This window comes from Leopardus geoffroyi, chromosome B2, assembly GCF_018350155.1.
Source record: "Leopardus geoffroyi isolate Oge1 chromosome B2, O.geoffroyi_Oge1_pat1.0, whole genome shotgun sequence".
NCBI lineage: Eukaryota > Metazoa > Chordata > Mammalia > Carnivora > Felidae > Leopardus > Leopardus geoffroyi.
This window is the reverse complement of record NC_059332.1, coordinates 63500039-63516963: the sequence shown is the minus strand read 5'-3', so window position 1 is coordinate 63516963 and position 16925 is coordinate 63500039. Positions and strand designations below refer to the sequence as shown.

Here is a 16925-nt window from a genome sequence, read left to right as displayed (position 1 = left end):
CCAAGCCCACCATGCCGCCTCGGAAGGGACCTTATCAGTGAAATCTGGCCACGGGATTCCCCACTTAGAAGTCTTCACGAATTTTCATAGCTTCATGTGAGGTTCACCAGGACCCTGCCAGGGCCTGACTTGCCAGTGCTGGCCTAGTGCACTGGGTCTCAGAAGTGTGTGGGCTGCCTGCCTTGCCTTGCTGCCCAGAGCTGCAGTGCTCTGTGCTTTTGCTCAGGCTGATTTCCTCTTTCAGCAATACTCAGTTTGCTCTCTCCTTCCCCTCTATTTGTTTTACTGGACAATTCCTTTTCATTTCTTTTTTCAACAGTTTTATTGAGGTATAATGGATATACAAGAACTGAACATAGTTAATGTGTACAATTTAATGAGTTTGGACAAATGAAAACACCTGTGATACTATCACCACAATTGAGGTAATCAATATATCAACACTTCCCAGAGTTTCCTGGTGTCCCTTAGGTAGTTTTTGTTGTTGTTGTTGTTGTTGTTGTTGTTGTTGTTGTTTTGTGGTTAAGAACACCGACCATGAGATCTACGCTCTTGACAAACTTCTCAATGTACAATACTGTGCGCAATACTCTACAGGCACGATGCTGTACAGCAGATCTCTAGAACTTATTCATTTTGCAAAACTGAAACTTTATACCCATTGAATAACAACTCTCATTTCCCCCAGCCCCCGGCAACCACTGTTGTGTTCTCTGCTTCTCTGAGTTTGGCCATTTTAAGTCTGTTATATAAGTGGAATCATGCAGTCTTTGTCCTTCTGTGACTGGCTTATTTCACTTAGCATAATGTCCTTCAAGTTCATTCATGTCGTAACTGGCAGGAATTCCTTCTTTTTTTAAGGCCCGATTTTTATGCTCCAGTTGTCAATTCCTGAAGGAAACCATCTCGACCATTATCTTTTCTAATTCTTTTCCTTCGTTCACATTTCTGTAAACTAAACTTGAATCCCCAGAAGGCAAGGACAATATAGTATTGCTATTTGCAAGCCCAGCTCTGAACAGAGTACTGGGTACATGGGAGGCCTTAAATAAATGTTTGTGAGTTTGTGAAACAATGAAAATTAGGGGCAGGTTGCTTTTTTTGTAAGCTCATTTTCTTAAGATATGAATTAATATAATCTTGAAAGGACTGCTTTTGAAGAACTCTGTTCATTTCTAACCACTTGGGAAACAACAGCCCTCTTGCCGAAATCTGCTCTATGCTATGAAGGGAGCATTGAAAGATGTCGGGATCCTATTATTTTACCTTCCTATTCAATGCTGCCCTTGGCTAAGTCCTGGAAGTGTGAGAGTTTCCGCAGTGTGCTGGTGTGCAGGTTACGCATTCAACCTACCATCTGAACAACTCCAAAAAATCCAAAAGGTGAAACAAACTGTACCCCAAAGTAAGGTTTTGATAACACTTGCATTAGAGAAAAGATATTCTAGTCAACTGGAGGAGTTATCCCAGAATCAAAAAGACAGAGAATTTCCATAAACCACCTTTCTTAAACAGAAAATGAGCCATGTTATACTTTTTCTTTTAAAACAAAAGCTGATCTATAAATAAAAACCTTTTCTTTTTTACATAGATTTTCTCTTTATTTTTGTATTTGGTATATTGCAGTATTTTATAATAATCAGTATTTTGTTATATTACAAAAGATAATAAGCTCCTTTTCTTTTAAATAGCTGTGTACTCAGGATTTAACAAACACCGTATCGGACTCATAGCTGAGTTTAAATTCTAAATCCAAAACTTGAAATAAAAGAAGTACCTCTCTTCCCCACTCTGGCAATAAACTAAAACTGGTGAAATTGAATATTAAAAATTCTTTCATAAAGTCACATATTTCTTAATCTTCTAAATTCTTTAGTAAACTTGGTTGATCTGTAGTTGAGAACTCATTCCATGACTTGGGGTAATCTTCCTTCCTAGACAGTTGGCAGGCTTGTCACAAAAGCCTTCATCATTCAAATTCCTTCTTTGAGACAACAATTATCCTGTTTTAAAAGCAGTATCATATGTTGACAAAGCTACATGAAGGTCTAATCTTGCCTGTTAGCATTCACCAGCTTTTCTTCTTCATAGCACAAAACAATTATTGCAAATCTCACAATGCGTTCTCTGTTTTGCCAGAAAATTTGGAATATAAATCAACAAAGCTAATTCCTTTAAAGGATGGATTGCAGGCTCCCAATTTATGCCTCTTCCCATTCCCCACCCTCCCAACTTGCTTTTATAATCAGCAACACCAGTATATTGCTTATAGAACAATTCACTTGAATGGCTAAAGTGAACAAAATGAAATCCATGACAAGACAGCAATCATGTTCATTTTTTGGCACATGACCACATCCTAGGAAATTCCTAAGGTGCTAGGTCTGGAGCCCTTTAGTGGTGGTGAAGGGTGGTTCTGGTCCTTAAAAAGCCACTTCCGTCCTGGGTTTTTTTCTTACCTACAAAATATACCTATTTGTTTACTCATTCATTAAATAATTAATAATCACATGCTACATGACAGAAACTGTGCTAGGCAGTGGTGATAAAATAGAAGTTCGAAAAACCTGCAGTGCAGCAGGCAGACAGACAAAGAAAACAACAGTAGGAAGCAATGTGCCATGTTCTACATGAGGGCAGGAGGTATAAGATTACAAGGATTGTGGAAAGGACGCTTCACATAATGAGAGCACTGACAAAGGCCATGCAGGAAAGCTGATGTTGACATGAGTCATGAAGACAGAGGGAAGCTTACTTAAGCCTCCAGGAGAACCTGCACAAAGGACGGCATTTGTGAGATAGTAAGGAAAGATTACACAGTGGTTAAAATGAAGGAAAGGCATAGGGGGACAGGCAAAGAGAGGTAAAGGGCAAACTAAGAAGGACCCAGAATGATACGCAGAAGATGCAGAATCTATCTAGAAGGAGAAAGAAGCTGTTAGAATTTCAAACCAAAGAGTTACATAGTCTGAATCCTCATTTACCAATATTACTCCACTTGTAGAAGGTAGAGGCAAAGAGCCCCCACTCTGAGATGGTTACAAAAATACACATACAAACTGACGGGGCCCTAAACTAAGGCAGTGGCAATGAGGAAAGAGAAGAGGAAAGGATTCATGAGCTACTGGTATATAGAATTGACATGATTTGGATATGGAGAAAAAAAATTATTTCTAGGGTTTAGTTTGGGACACGCTACTTTTGTAATACATAGGAGACCTCCAAGTGGAGATACCGAGCAGGTTGGAATGTATGAGCCTGGAACTCAAGAGGAATGTCTGGGTTGAAATAAAAAACTGGAAATCTTTAACACATGCAACATACAGATAGGAGAGGAGGGTACACAGTTGATGAAGGAGACAAAAGAGGATGGCCCGAGAGGTAGGAGAAAAAAAAAAATCAACATCACTAAACCAAGAGAACGGGAGTTTCAAGAAGACAGCAGTCACAAGTGTAAATTCCTGTATAGCAGTGAAATAAGATGAAGCCTAGTAAGCGCCCAGGGAATCTCACGCCTCAGAGATTAGTGGTGACTATAGAGAGTGTCCGTGGAGTAGCTTGGACACAAATCAGACTGTAATGGGTTGAAGAGTTGGCAGAACCACAAGGAATGGAATACTATTTCTAGAGGTTTGTGATAAAGAAAAATATCCGCTAATTGGCTTGAAGATCTTTATAGCTTTCTTCTGCAACAGCGTTCCACAAAATTCTACTAATAAAACAGCTGTATCAAGAAAAGAGGACATGCTTCCCCAGATATCTAAGTTACTACCAGCCTGGATGTTAAGAAACTGAGGGGATGGAGGTAGGTAGATTCCAATCAGGATTCATCTACTTGAAGACTTGCCTTAGGGTGCTCATGCACGCAGTACAATTGTTCCTGTCCATGTAATAAAGAAGTAGGTGAGGTGTATAGTTACTAGCCTTCCTTACCTCATGCTTTGTGTGGTGGTGGGAGGTGTAAGGAAGATAACCATTTTAAACAGTAGAAAGATAGAAATTGGCTACAGGGCAGTAAAATAACCCGCAGATAAATAAGGGCTCTCCTAAGGAACAGTCATCCTACTGTTTACTCACGGGCGGTCCTGGGGGGCCTGGTTTTCCTGGAGGACCTGTTTTTCCTCGTCTTCCCTGGAAATCAAAGAGAAACAGTTAATAAATACCTGTGATTCCTTTGTATTTTAAGATAAGACAATATTAAATGGCAACTTTAAAGATAGTAAAAATCAACTGAAAGTTAAAAATAATTTCAAGTCCACATCACCTTTAAACATCAACAAAATCTAAAAGCAACGGGCCAAATCTTAATGACCAAGATGAGAAAAGTAGTGCTTGGAATGAATAAACTTTAACTTATTAGCAGTCCTTTAAAGGCTTGCCTACCTTATTATTACTCTTGTCAAGTAATATAAACTATCTGAAGGATGGTCTAAGATTGGCATTTTATCTGACGCTTCTATGGTTTCAGATGCAATAAAACCTGCATTTGTCATTTTAAATTGGTGTTCCTCAAAGAATGGTCTGAAGTGTAATTAAAAAAATTTTTTTAATGTTTATTTTTGAGATAGAGAGAGTGAGAGAGCGGGAGAGAGACAAAGAGAGAGGGAGAATCGGAATCGGAAGCATGCTCCAGACTCTGGGCTGTCAGTACAGAGCCTGACGCGGGGCTTGAACCCACGAACTGTGAGATCATGACCTGAGCCAAAGTCAGACTGAACCACCCAGGTGCCCCTCTGAATTGTAATTTTACAGCAGTGACCTGAGGGTGAGATCGGGTGTTACAGCTGCGTATTCTGGAGCTCCATCTTGATTTACTGGCTTAGAATCTCTGGGGAAAGAAGCCACGAACTTGCATTTTAAAACCATTTCAGGTCATTCTTATGTTTGCTAAAGTATGAAAAGCACTACCCTAAGCCATACCATAATCCTATGTAGTGTATAAAGCACATTAACATGCTCTTTTCCTCCCTTTGGATGGTTAAGCTATTTTTTTTAAGTAAACTGAAATAAAGACCCCTTGCTTACTAGTCATTATCATAATGGAATGTTAACTTTTCCAAGTTCACAACTAGCTAAATTCCAGTTTCAAGAGTTAGAAAAATAAGATTGGGCTAACATCTATAGGTAACTGTGTACCTAATATCACTTAAAGGGCAGTTAGTTACTTTTTATAAATTAAAAAATTTTTCCCCTTTCTAATAGAAGGAAGTAAGCTTAGGTATTCAAGCATACATTTTGAACAAGAAGCATTTCTGAGCATGTTTGATAAATTTGTCCACTCTATTTCATTTTTCCTGATTATTTTATTATCATATTGGTAGCATATTAATAAACATTAAGACTTGTTGCTACTGAAAAAGTAAAAGTTTTGGGTTAGTCTTTCAATTTTGGAAGGGAGGGGAAAGAATTGTAAACATAAACACTAAAGGCCCATTTCATTCACTAATTTTCTTGCCTTGAAAGTGCCAGGCAAAGTAGCTTTCTCTCTCTGGTTTTCATTTAGGATTGGAGTGGGGTAGGAAGTCCAATGCCAGACCAGCAGAGTAAGTTTTGGGAGGTAAGCATAAACCACACTGTGACTGGACAGGAAATGCTTGCACTGCTGTTGAAGGTGAGTTAAAGTCACAGCATCAGAAGTTCCTATAAAAATAGCTGTTTTTATAAACAATCCCAGCTAAAGTCTATGGAACATATTTTTAAAAATTGTATTAAAAACAGAAATATAATTAGTGGTGTTTTCATGTTTCTGTTTCACGTTTCTGTTTCAGAGATCTGAACCTGGGAGCTCCTTTAGGGACTTGTAACATTGGAATGAATATATAATTTAATGGTCTGTATACTTAATAAAAGTTTACACATGTACACCATTTTCTGGTCTTGTAGTTTACACATTCTGAAAATCAATATATTGGGTCTTTTAGTAAATGTAAGTCAATTAGACCCTGAGGACTAATCAATGATAAAAAGTTTACTTAGAAAGTGGAAGCACTGTAATTTATTTATTCACAGGGGCACAAAGAAACAAAATCAATGGCATCGAAGTGGGTGATTGGTTCTTTCTTTCAGGTTGAGGTAAGTTAAAACCATAGGATCAACTTCTGTGTGCATTCTCCTTTCGTTAAAGGAGACATGTATATTGATCGGGGCAGGAAGTAGGGAAAATGAGGCTGACTATCGATCAACTTTTATCACAGAGTTAATGGTTAAGGCAAACCAAATGTCAGATATTGTAAGATAACATTGGCATGTCTTAGGATGAGGAGTGAAAACGGTCATGATTCAGTATGGCACGGGCAAGCATCCAAATTCTTGCATATCACTGCGGGTTTATGTGATCATTCAAGTCAGCCTTGCAATCGTCAGAGTGCACTGATGTGCATGCTGGAAGAGTGCAGGGGAAGCCTGCTTTTGTTCTCGCATCCTTGCTAAGAGTGGATGTGCAGGTAAAATATTTTTCAGGGATGTTAAATTACTGGAACATATTGTGTGTAGGAGATAACTTCAGATGACAAGTATTTTCAGTTTAAATGTGATTTGTAGGTTTGAGTTTCTAGAACACCTTAATACGGATTTGAATACTTTTTAAAGATTTCTTTACAAAGCAGCATAGGCCCCATTTTCTTAGCCATAGAGCTAAATGCGCCTTAAATATATTGGGACCTAGGACTTTAGCTTAAGTCTTAAGTTTCATTGATTGACCTGTCAGGGGGATCTTACAGGACAGAGTGGTGTGTGTGTGTGGGGGGGGGGGGGGGTGAATAGATGAAAACCTGGTGGAAGCTCCAGAAGGTGAGGTCTCAGAGTGGTCTTGAACTATTGGACTGACAGACTGTGGTCCTACTCCCAGACATCATCTTTCTTCTCTCAAAGGAGCCCCACGAATTAACTCCTTTGTCTTCTTTACTCCCATTCAAGGCCTCCAGCTGCACTGAACAGTCTCACATTCTCCCATTCCTCCAAAACGTCTTTTGTTTTTTCACTTAAAAACATTAGGGAAGGGCAAAAGCCTACCTAAGACATCACAGTAGATTTTTGGTAGGGTGCATTTTATTGTTTAAGCATGGATAACTTGGGGAATATTTTATTTATAATATATGCCAAGATAGCAGGCATAAACCACAACTCTCATCCTAGAACTAAAATCAGATTCCTCCAGTTTTTCTGAGGGGAGTGTAATCTATGAATCTCTGTTTTTTCCTTACAGGGCTCCAGGGGATTGTGTGGGGATGCCTGGGGCCAGGGGCGAGGGCTGCTGCTGGTGGGGGTGATGTGATGGGAGGAATGGCGGGCTCATGTTTGTTCCCACTTCTGCCTCCTTCTATTTCAGTGCCTTCACTGCAGGGCTTACTCTAGACCCCACTGAAAAGTAAGACAAAAAGTGGGGACTTGGATGGGGGTGGGGATGCAAATCCTGGCAGATAACAGACAAATGCTGACCTGGGGTAACCTTCCTGGTTAGTATGTGTGCTCCCAGGTGGCCATTTGTTCAGAAGCAATTCTGATAAATTGGAGTCTGGCTGAATCTCCAATTGGATGGGGACCTACTGTTCCAGCATAATCACAATTGGGCTAATCCAACACTTTTCTGAAAAGTGGAGCATAAAGCACAAAACAAAGATTCATTGTATCAGGTTGCCCTGGAAACCTCAAAGTGCTCAACATGTAAGTTTCCTGTTTGTAAAAGTGGAAAGGTTATTAGACAGCAGTTTAGATATTTGTCTAATGATTTAAGCCCAGCGGTGCTCCAACCCAATTGTGCATCAGTATCATCAGGAGGGCTAGTTACAACAGATCAATATGTGAGGAAAAGGGAACTCTCGTGCACTGTTGGTGGACGTGTACAGTGGTACAGCCACTATGGAAAACAGTATGGAGTCCCTCAAAAAAGTAAAAATAGAAATACCATACTGATTCCACTACTGGGTATTTATTTAAGGAATAAACACTAATCTGAAGAGATACATGCACCAGTATATTTATTGCAGCATTATTTACAATAGCCAAGCTATGGAAGAAACCTAAGTGTCCATCATTAGATGAAGGATAAAGAAGATAATACACACACACACACACACACACACACACACACACTGAAATATTACTCAGCCATACAAAAGAATGAAATCTTGCCATTTGCAACAACATGGATGGACCTAGAGGGTATTATGCTAAGTGAAATAAGTCAGACAGAGAAAGACAAATACTGTATGATTTCCCTGATATGTGGAATCTAGAAACCAAAACAAATGAGCAAACAGAACACATACTCCGAAGTACAGAGAATAAACTGGTGGTTGCCAGACAGGTGGGTGGTGGGAGAATGGATGAAATAGATGAAGGAGATTAAGAGGTACAAACTTCCAGGTATACAGTAAAGAAGTCATGGGGATGTAAAAGTACATCAAAGAGAAGAAAGTTAATAGAATTATAGTAGTTTTGTATGGTAACAGATGGTGGCTAGACTTATTGTGGTGATTATTTTGTAATGTGTATAAATATTGAATCACTATGTTGCATACCTGAAACTACTGTAAGATTGTATGTGAATTATACTTTTAAAAAAACCCAAAAGATTTCTGTCCCCACCTCCAGAGTTTCTGATTGACTAGGTCGGGGGCAGGGCCTGAGAATTCACACTTATTTTTAATAAGTTCCCAGTAATGTTGATGTTGCTGGCTTAAAGACCATACTTTGAGAACCCCTACTGTAAGCCTCGAGCTCTTATTCATACTTATTTATTTATTTATTTTTAATATGAAATTTATTGTCAAATTGGTTTCCATACAACACCCAGTGCTCATCCCAACAGGTGCCCTCCTCAGTGCCCATCACCCACTCCTCTCTCCCTCCCACCCCCCATCAACCCTCAGTTTATTCTCAGTTTTTAAGAGTCTCTTATGGTTTGGCTCCCTCCCTCTCTAACTTCTGTTTTTCCTTCCCCTCCCTCATGGTCTTCTGTTAAGTTTCTCAGGAGCCACATAAAAGTGAAAGCATATGGTATTTGTCTTTCTCTGTATGGCTTATTTCACTTAGCATAACACTTTCCAGTTCCATCCACGTTGCTACAAAAGGCCATATTTCATTCTTTCTCATTGCCAAGTAGTATTCCATTGTGTATATAAACCACAATTTCTTTATCCATTCATCAGTTGATGGACATTTAGGCTCTTTCCATAATTTGGCTATTGTTGAGAGTGCTGCTATAAACATGGGGGTACAAGTGCCCCTATGCATCAGCACTCCTGTATCCCTTGGGCAAATGGTGCTGGGAGACTGGACAGCAACATGCAGAAGAATGAAACTAGACCACTTTCTTACACCATTCACAAAAATAAACTCAAAATGGATAAGGACCTGAATGTGACACAGTAAACCATCAAAACCCTAGAGGAGCAAGCAGGAGAAAACCTCTCTGACCTCAGCCGCAGCAATTTCTTACTTGACCCATCTCCAAAGGCAAGAGAATTAAAAGCAAAAACGAACTATTGGGACCTCATCAAGATAAAAAGCTTCTGCACTGCAAAGGAAACAATCAACAAAACTAAAAGGCAACCGACAGAATGGAAAAAGAGATTTGCAAATGACATATCGGACAAAGGGCTAATATCCAGAATCTATAAAGAACTCACGAAACTCCACACACGAAAAACAAATAACCCAGTGAAGAAATGGGCAGAAAACATGAATAGACACTTCTCTAAAGAAGACATCTGGATGGCCAACAGGCACATGAAAAGATGCTCAACGTCACTCCTCATCAGGGAAATACAAATCAAAACCACACTGAGATACCACCTCACGCCAGTCAGAGTGGCTAAAATGAACAAGTCTTATTCATATTTAAAGTTAGCTAGTCATTGGGGTGCCTGGGCGGCTCTGTCAGTTAAGCATCTGACTTTGGCTCAGGTCATGATCACTCAGTTTGTGAGTTCAAGTCCCACATCAGGCTCTGTACTGACAGCTCAGAGCCTGGAAAATGCTTCCAATTCTGTGTCTCCCTCTCCCTCTGCCCTTCCCTCACTCACGCTCTGTATCTCTCTCTCAAAAATAAATAAACATTAAAAAATAAAATAAAATAGGGGTGGCTGGGTGGCTCAGTTGGTTAAGCGTCTGACTTCGGCTCAGGTCATGATCTTACAGTTCATGGGTTGGAGCCCCGCTGCGTCAGGCTCTGTGCTGACAGCTCAGAGCCTGGAGCCTGATTCAGATCCTGTGTCTCCCTCTCTTTCTGCCCCTCCCCTGCTCACACTCTGTCTCTCTCTCAAAGATAAATAAACATAAAAACAACAACTAAAAAACAAAATAAAATAAAGTTAGGCAATCATATAGAGCCCCTAATGTCTTGTAAATCTTGTAGCTTAGACCAAAAACCTTAATTGGTTTTGTGATTGTGTGAAGCTTTGAGGATAAAAAGTCCATTGTCAAATTCAAGAGCACCTGGACTAGAATCCTGGCTTTGTCTCTTAAGGAATTTGGGTGTGTGTGTGTGTGTGCGTGTGTGTGTGCGTGTGTGTGTGCGTGTGTGTGTGTGTGTGTGTATGTGTGTGTGTCAAGATTTCATTGCTGTAAAATTGATACTTATATTTTGCAACAGGTTTGCTAAGCATTAAAAAAAAAAGATCACATGTAAATTCTTACCATATATACACCCATTAGGATGGCTTTCTTTCCAAAAGTGTTGGCAGGAATGTGGAAAAATTGGAACACTTATTCACTCTTGGTAAAATATTGCAACTGCTATGGAAAACACTATGCAGATTCTTAAAAAAATTATTAGTAGAACTAACATATGATATAGAAATCCCACTTCTAGGCATATATCCAAGAGAATTGAAAACAGGGTGTTGAAGAGATATTTGCACACCCATGTTCATAGCAGCATAGCCATGAGGTGGAACCAGTTTAAATGTCCACTAACAGATAAATGGATAAACAAAATGTGGTTATAAACATACAATGGAATATTATTTAGCTTTAAAAAGGAAGGAAATTCTGACACAGGCTACAACATGAATGAACCTTGATGACATTATGCTAGTTGAAACAAGCATAGTCAAATAAGTCACTAAATGAAAATACTGTATGATTACTGTATGCACCACTTACATGAGGTACCTAGAGTAGTCAAGTTTATAGAACCAGACAGTGGTGGTTACCAGGGGCTGGGTGAAGAGAAAAGAGGGGAGTTGTTGTTTAATGAGTTCACAGTTTTACTTTTGCAAGATGAAAAAGTTCTGGAGATCTGTTTCCCAACAATGTGAATACGTTTAACATTACAGAACTATACACTTGAAAATGGTTAAGACGGAGAATTTTATGTGATATGTATTCTCCACAGTTAAAAACAAGAATACTCTTGACACGACATCCAATACATGGTGGTAATAAGAACATTAGTTCCTTTTCTTCCTGCCCTTCTACCATCCTCTGCCAAATTCTCTACTTTTTTCATTTAAAAATGTTTGATAATATACAGTATCAAGCAAACCTTCTAAAATATGTATTGTGCATTAATTGAAAAGTATAACCAATGGAGAAACGGGAACCCTCTTGCACTGTTGGTGGGAATGCAAACTGGTGCAGCCGCTCTGGAAAACAGTGTGGAGCTTCCTCAAAAAATTAAAAATACATCTACCCTATGACCCAGCAGTAGCACTGCTAGGAATTTACCCAAAGGATACAGGAGTGCTGATGCATAGGGGCACTTATACCCCAATGTTTATAGCAGCACTCTCAACAATAGCCAAATTATGGAAAGAGCCTAAATGTCCATCAACTGATGAATGGATAAAGAAATTGTGGTTTATATACACAATGGAGTACTACATGGCAATGAGAAAGAATGAAATATGGGCTTTTGTAGCAACATGGATGGAACTGGAGAGTGTGATGCTAAGTGAAATAAGCCATACAGAGAAAGACAGATACCATATGGTTTCACTCTTATGTGGATCCTGAGAAACTTAACAGAAACCCATGGGGGAGGGGAAGGAAAAAAAAAAAGAGGTTAGAGTGGGAGAGAGCCAAAGCATAAAAGACTCTTAAAAACTGAGAATAAACTGAGGGTTGATGGGGGGTGAGAGGGAGGGGAGGGTGGGTGATAGGCATTTAAGACTGCATTTTTTGGGATGAGTACTGGGTGTTGTATGGAAACCAATTTGACAATAAATTTCATAAAAAAGTATAACCAATTCTTAACTATGCATGTGGTATTTTTTTCATCCAAGATAACAATCAAGTTGCACCCATTAAACATAGACATATAAAAATTAAATTGTGAGGTATTCATAGAATGAAATACTATATAGCAACAAAAATGAATGGAATACAACTACATGCAACAATACAAGTGACTCTTGCAAACATAAAAGGAATAAACGCAGTCAAAATTAAACCATGCTGTTAGAAGTTATTATGGGTTACTGCTGTGGGAGCTGGAAGTGACGGAAAGAGAGCATTAGAGGGATTTTAAGGTGCTGGTGATACTCATGTTCTATTTCCTGAACCTGTGTGCTGGTTACATGGGTGTGCTCAATTTTTTTTACAATTTTTTTTACGTTTTTATTTATTTTTGAGACAGAGAGAAAGTACCAGGTGGGGAGGGACAGAGAGAGAGAGGGAGACAGGAACCAAAGAGAGCTCTGCGCTGACAGGAGTGGGGCTCGAATCCACCAGCTGTGAGATCATGACCTGAGCCAAAGTTGGATGCTTAGTCAAACAAGCCACCCAGGAGCCCTGGATGTGCTCAATTTTTGAAATATCACCAAGCTGTATATCCGTGTGATACATATATTTTTCTGAATGTATGTTACAATAAACTTTTTTAAAAAATGAAACCAGGAGATTTCAACAATAGAATGATTTTATTTGAATTATCTAATGACTTCAGCCATCTGCATTTGCTGTGTGCAAAGCCACAGAGGGTCACTATCATCAGGAAGAAAAAAGCAAACAAAACAAGGCTACTTAAATAAATGACATCTACGAGTCTCAACGGTTCAAAATAGCCTGGTGCTCCCAGGGTGACTTACAGTATGAGCGCATCTTAAATTAGTCACTTGATTTATAAACACTCGGCCCTGCAGGAGCACTACGAGGAGAAAGAATGCATATAATGGGCTACTGGTACTTATCCGACAGATGGTTTTTGCTGTTGATGAGGATGAGGATGATGAAGACAAGTTTGCAGCAGTATTTGGACTTAAATAAAGGATGGTATGCAGACCTCAAGCCCACAGAGGAGACATATGTGAAAGCAGTCTCTCTAAATTGCCAGATCTTGCTAATACAGCTGGCTCTGCTCAAATATTTCCCTGTCCCATGTGTGTATTTAGCACACTCTTAGGCATCAGCTCAGCCTGAACAAGGTATCAAGGAAATGTCAAGGAAGAAGACACAGGGCCTTGACTGGCACTCCCAACTGTGAATGAGGTGTTAATTACACAGGAAAACATTACAGACTATTTGGGAAGTTCAGTTTTCTTTTTTTACATGGTGAGCGGAAATAAGATTTATGACTGATGTAAAAACTTACCACATTTTGGAATCAATGATATGTGAAAAAAAGGGGGATTGGAATACTTATGTGAGAATGCATAATATCCTAAATGCATTTTATTTCTTAACAGATATTTAAAAATACATCTATAATAGCAACAATCCTACTCATAAAGGTCTGATTATTTCAGGGATCAGACAAGTGGCTCTTTGAAGGACATGGAAAGAGGATATAATTCAGCATGGACAAATGATTTGAAATAGGTTTAGAGCCCAGGAAAGATGAGTCCACACTGTGTTGCCATTCCCAATATTGCCTTTCTTCTTTAGGGTGGGATCTCAAAATTTCTAAATCATTCCACAATTTCCCCATCTTTCTGTCCCCTGTACATGTTATGAGTAACTCCAGTGGCTTTTCAAAACAAGTTAGAAATATGACAATATTATGTAATCCCCCTCAGCTACAATTGAATAAGTGATAATCTAAATGCATTGGGCTGAGCCAAAGGGTCTGGTCTGTCAGTAGTGTCTATAGTCACTGTTTAGTATTCCTATTAAGTTATTATGTTGTTACTAATTTGGTCATGAAGATTAAGTATAGTCGAGGTCTGACCTCTTAACCCCCTTCTGTTTGAATATACTAACAATCAACTTTCCCTCCTGTGCCCTGAGCTATCCATGTTGTACAAAAAAAAAAAAAAAAAAACTTAAGAAAAGTCTATGACTAACAATTATAAAAATGGTTACCATTTATCAAGTACTTGCCATGGTCCAGGCAGAGACTGCTGAGCAATGACTTAACATTAGTTTGCTTAACCTTTTCAAAACTACCTTGGGAGGGTGGTACCGTTCCGTTCCAATTTTACAGAGAGAGAAAGGTTAAACATCTCACTCCAAATCACTCTTCTCTTAATTGGTGGGGCAAAAATTTAAAGCCAAGTGTATCTGATCTTAAAATCCATAATCCTCAGAATTGAGGTTTCCTTGGTCGGTATCCTGATCATTTTTTTAATGTTTATTTTTGAGAGGGAGAGAGGAGAAGGATGGGCAGAGAGAGAGGGAGACACAGAATCTGAGGCAGGCTCCGGGTTCTGAGCTGTCAGCACAGAACCCAATGTGGGTCTCGAACTCATGAACTGTGAGGTCATGATCTGAGCTGAAGTTAGAGGCTTAACCAACTGAGCCACCCAGGTGCCCCCCCTGCCCAAATCATTCACAATTTAGGTTACTTTGCTACTGTAATTGTTGAGTTTCTCTTATTTTCTCACAACCAAGGCAGATTTTTTTAACGTCCCAGTTGCTTATCACTTTGTCCTTTGGAATTTGGGTCTCTTGGGCTCTCACCTGCTCCCCTGACTTCTGCTTGCTCTTGCCTCAGAATCTACCCTGACTTCTGCAGACCCTCCATCCTGCCATTGGGATTTGTCTGGACTTCTGATTGTCTTGCCAACCACCAACTCTCTCAGTCCCAATTTCTGGCTCTGTTTTCTATGCCTGCCATTGTCATTCTCTGCCAAGGCACTTGATTCATCTTGGTATCATGTGTGAGGCAACAGTAGAGTGTGGCTAAACAACTTCCGGAACATGCTGGGAATATATTTTGACATCTCTGTGCCACATTAAGAGGGTGGATGCTGGAAGCACACTGTAAAATGTTCTTTTCCTCCATAACTGGAAATTCACAGCAGGCATGCTCACAGAAGGGAAATGGGGAATCAGGCCTTGTACACAGTCTTCTTGGTCTGAGGATGATGCCTCTGGTCTTCCACATCTCTAAGCACTTTCATAATGCCTCATGAGGGCAGAATTTTCTCTTTCACTTTTGTTAAGGGAACCTGTTATATTTTTAATTTAGAGCAGATAGAATCAACATGTAGAGGAAAAAATAATGCACATAAACTGTCATGTCTACTTTCATAGAAACATTAAAATGAAAACAATGTACTGAGGTTCCCCAAGAAGCTTCAGAGAGGTCAGAGTCTGAGCCAGTAAAACAAGAACACACTTGGCCTCAACAGCCGGCTCTGGGACAAAGAAATCATCAATGATATTTTATATCTTGATTTCAATTAACATAAAGTTATAGTGGGTAAAATTTCAGCATTTTTGAGTTGCCTACTTTAAAAGATGAAATGTATCCTCAAGGGTAGAATTTTAGAACTGCATTTTGAATGTGAAGGATTGATTAACCAGCACCAAATAAATTCACAGGAATACATTTTGCAGCTATCCAATAACTGCCTGGTAAATGAAGAGAATTCCAGAGGATCCATAAGATGATCTATAAAGGTCACCTGATTTGAAAGAGAACTTTTAGTGCATAATTTTCAATTCATCAATTTGAATTTAATAGGTCAAATTGCATTTTGGATATTTAAATGCTGACTTCAGAACCAAGCCCTAACCAAAAGATGGGTAAATTTATTTAAGAAAAATGTACTGTCTGTGTTTTATATATGGTGCAGGGAGGAAACACATTAATATGACTAAGACCTGGGTCTTGCCTTCAAAGTAGAAGACAAAGGACAGTTATTCATAACAACTATTTGGATTGACTTGTTCATTTGGTTATGGGTAAGCTTAGGAGTTCTGGGGAGGGAAAGGAAGAATAAGTTCTTGCCCATAGTGATTATGTGCTAGTCTTCAATAACTCTCTTCAGCCTTCTCTTTGAGAGGGAAGAGAAGGAGGTAGGGTCATCAGCATGGGAGTGAAATGTAGGGAGAAAGTCATCTGTACACCCTCAGCAACAAGATGGGGCACCAAACCATAAAATGTCTTTTAAAACAGGGACAGCATTTCCTGGATGCTTCTGCACTGAAATAGATGTGTGTATCCTCTTTGGTCCTTTTCTGCTCTGATACTTAACACCAACTTTTTGATCAAGTGTGTTCAGAAGGCATTTCCCAGCCCATCACTCTTTTTTTTTTTTTTTTTTTTGATCCTTGATTGATCCAAGTATTGGGAAATGTACTGACGACCTTCAAATACTGAACACTTGAGGACATGCCATTTTATACAAATACTGGGTAATTTTTTTTCTTGACTTGAATACTAACATTTCTTTAAACTTCACATCCAGGATCACTTGAAACTATGGGTAAAATTAATTTGGAGTCTAGCTTCATCAATATGTCTCTCCAGAGAGTCTCTTTTTCTCTCAGCTCCAACCTTTTCAAAACATAAGATTAGAATTTCCTGGGAAAGCCAGTGTCCCACTTGGTCCTTGCAGTTTTCATGGTGGGTCATTTGCTGGATTCTTTTCATGTTCTCCTTTGATTTTTTTCCACCCCCTCTAGGGAACTACCATACAGGCAGAAGTCCTAGTTACATCTTGTTCCCAGCATCCTGCTTACATGTAGTACATACATATATACATGCCTACATACATATGGATTCATTCATAAAACCTACCTAATTCAGCTTCTCA

The 16925-nt window shown here is 39.2% G+C and overlaps 1 protein-coding gene across 2 annotated transcripts in view; it reads right to left on the bottom strand.

Annotated features, from left to right (window-relative positions):
- Window positions 1-16925, bottom strand: part of COL19A1 (collagen type XIX alpha 1 chain) — a 349939-nt gene that overhangs the window by 107320 nt on the left and 225694 nt on the right. For both annotated transcript variants that reach the window (XM_045498677.1, XM_045498678.1), the window contains exon 17: window positions 4078-4131. In XM_045498677.1, the coding sequence (XP_045354633.1) occupies window positions 4078-4131 (54 nt within the window). The remainder of the gene's footprint in view (window positions 1-4077; window positions 4132-16925) is intronic.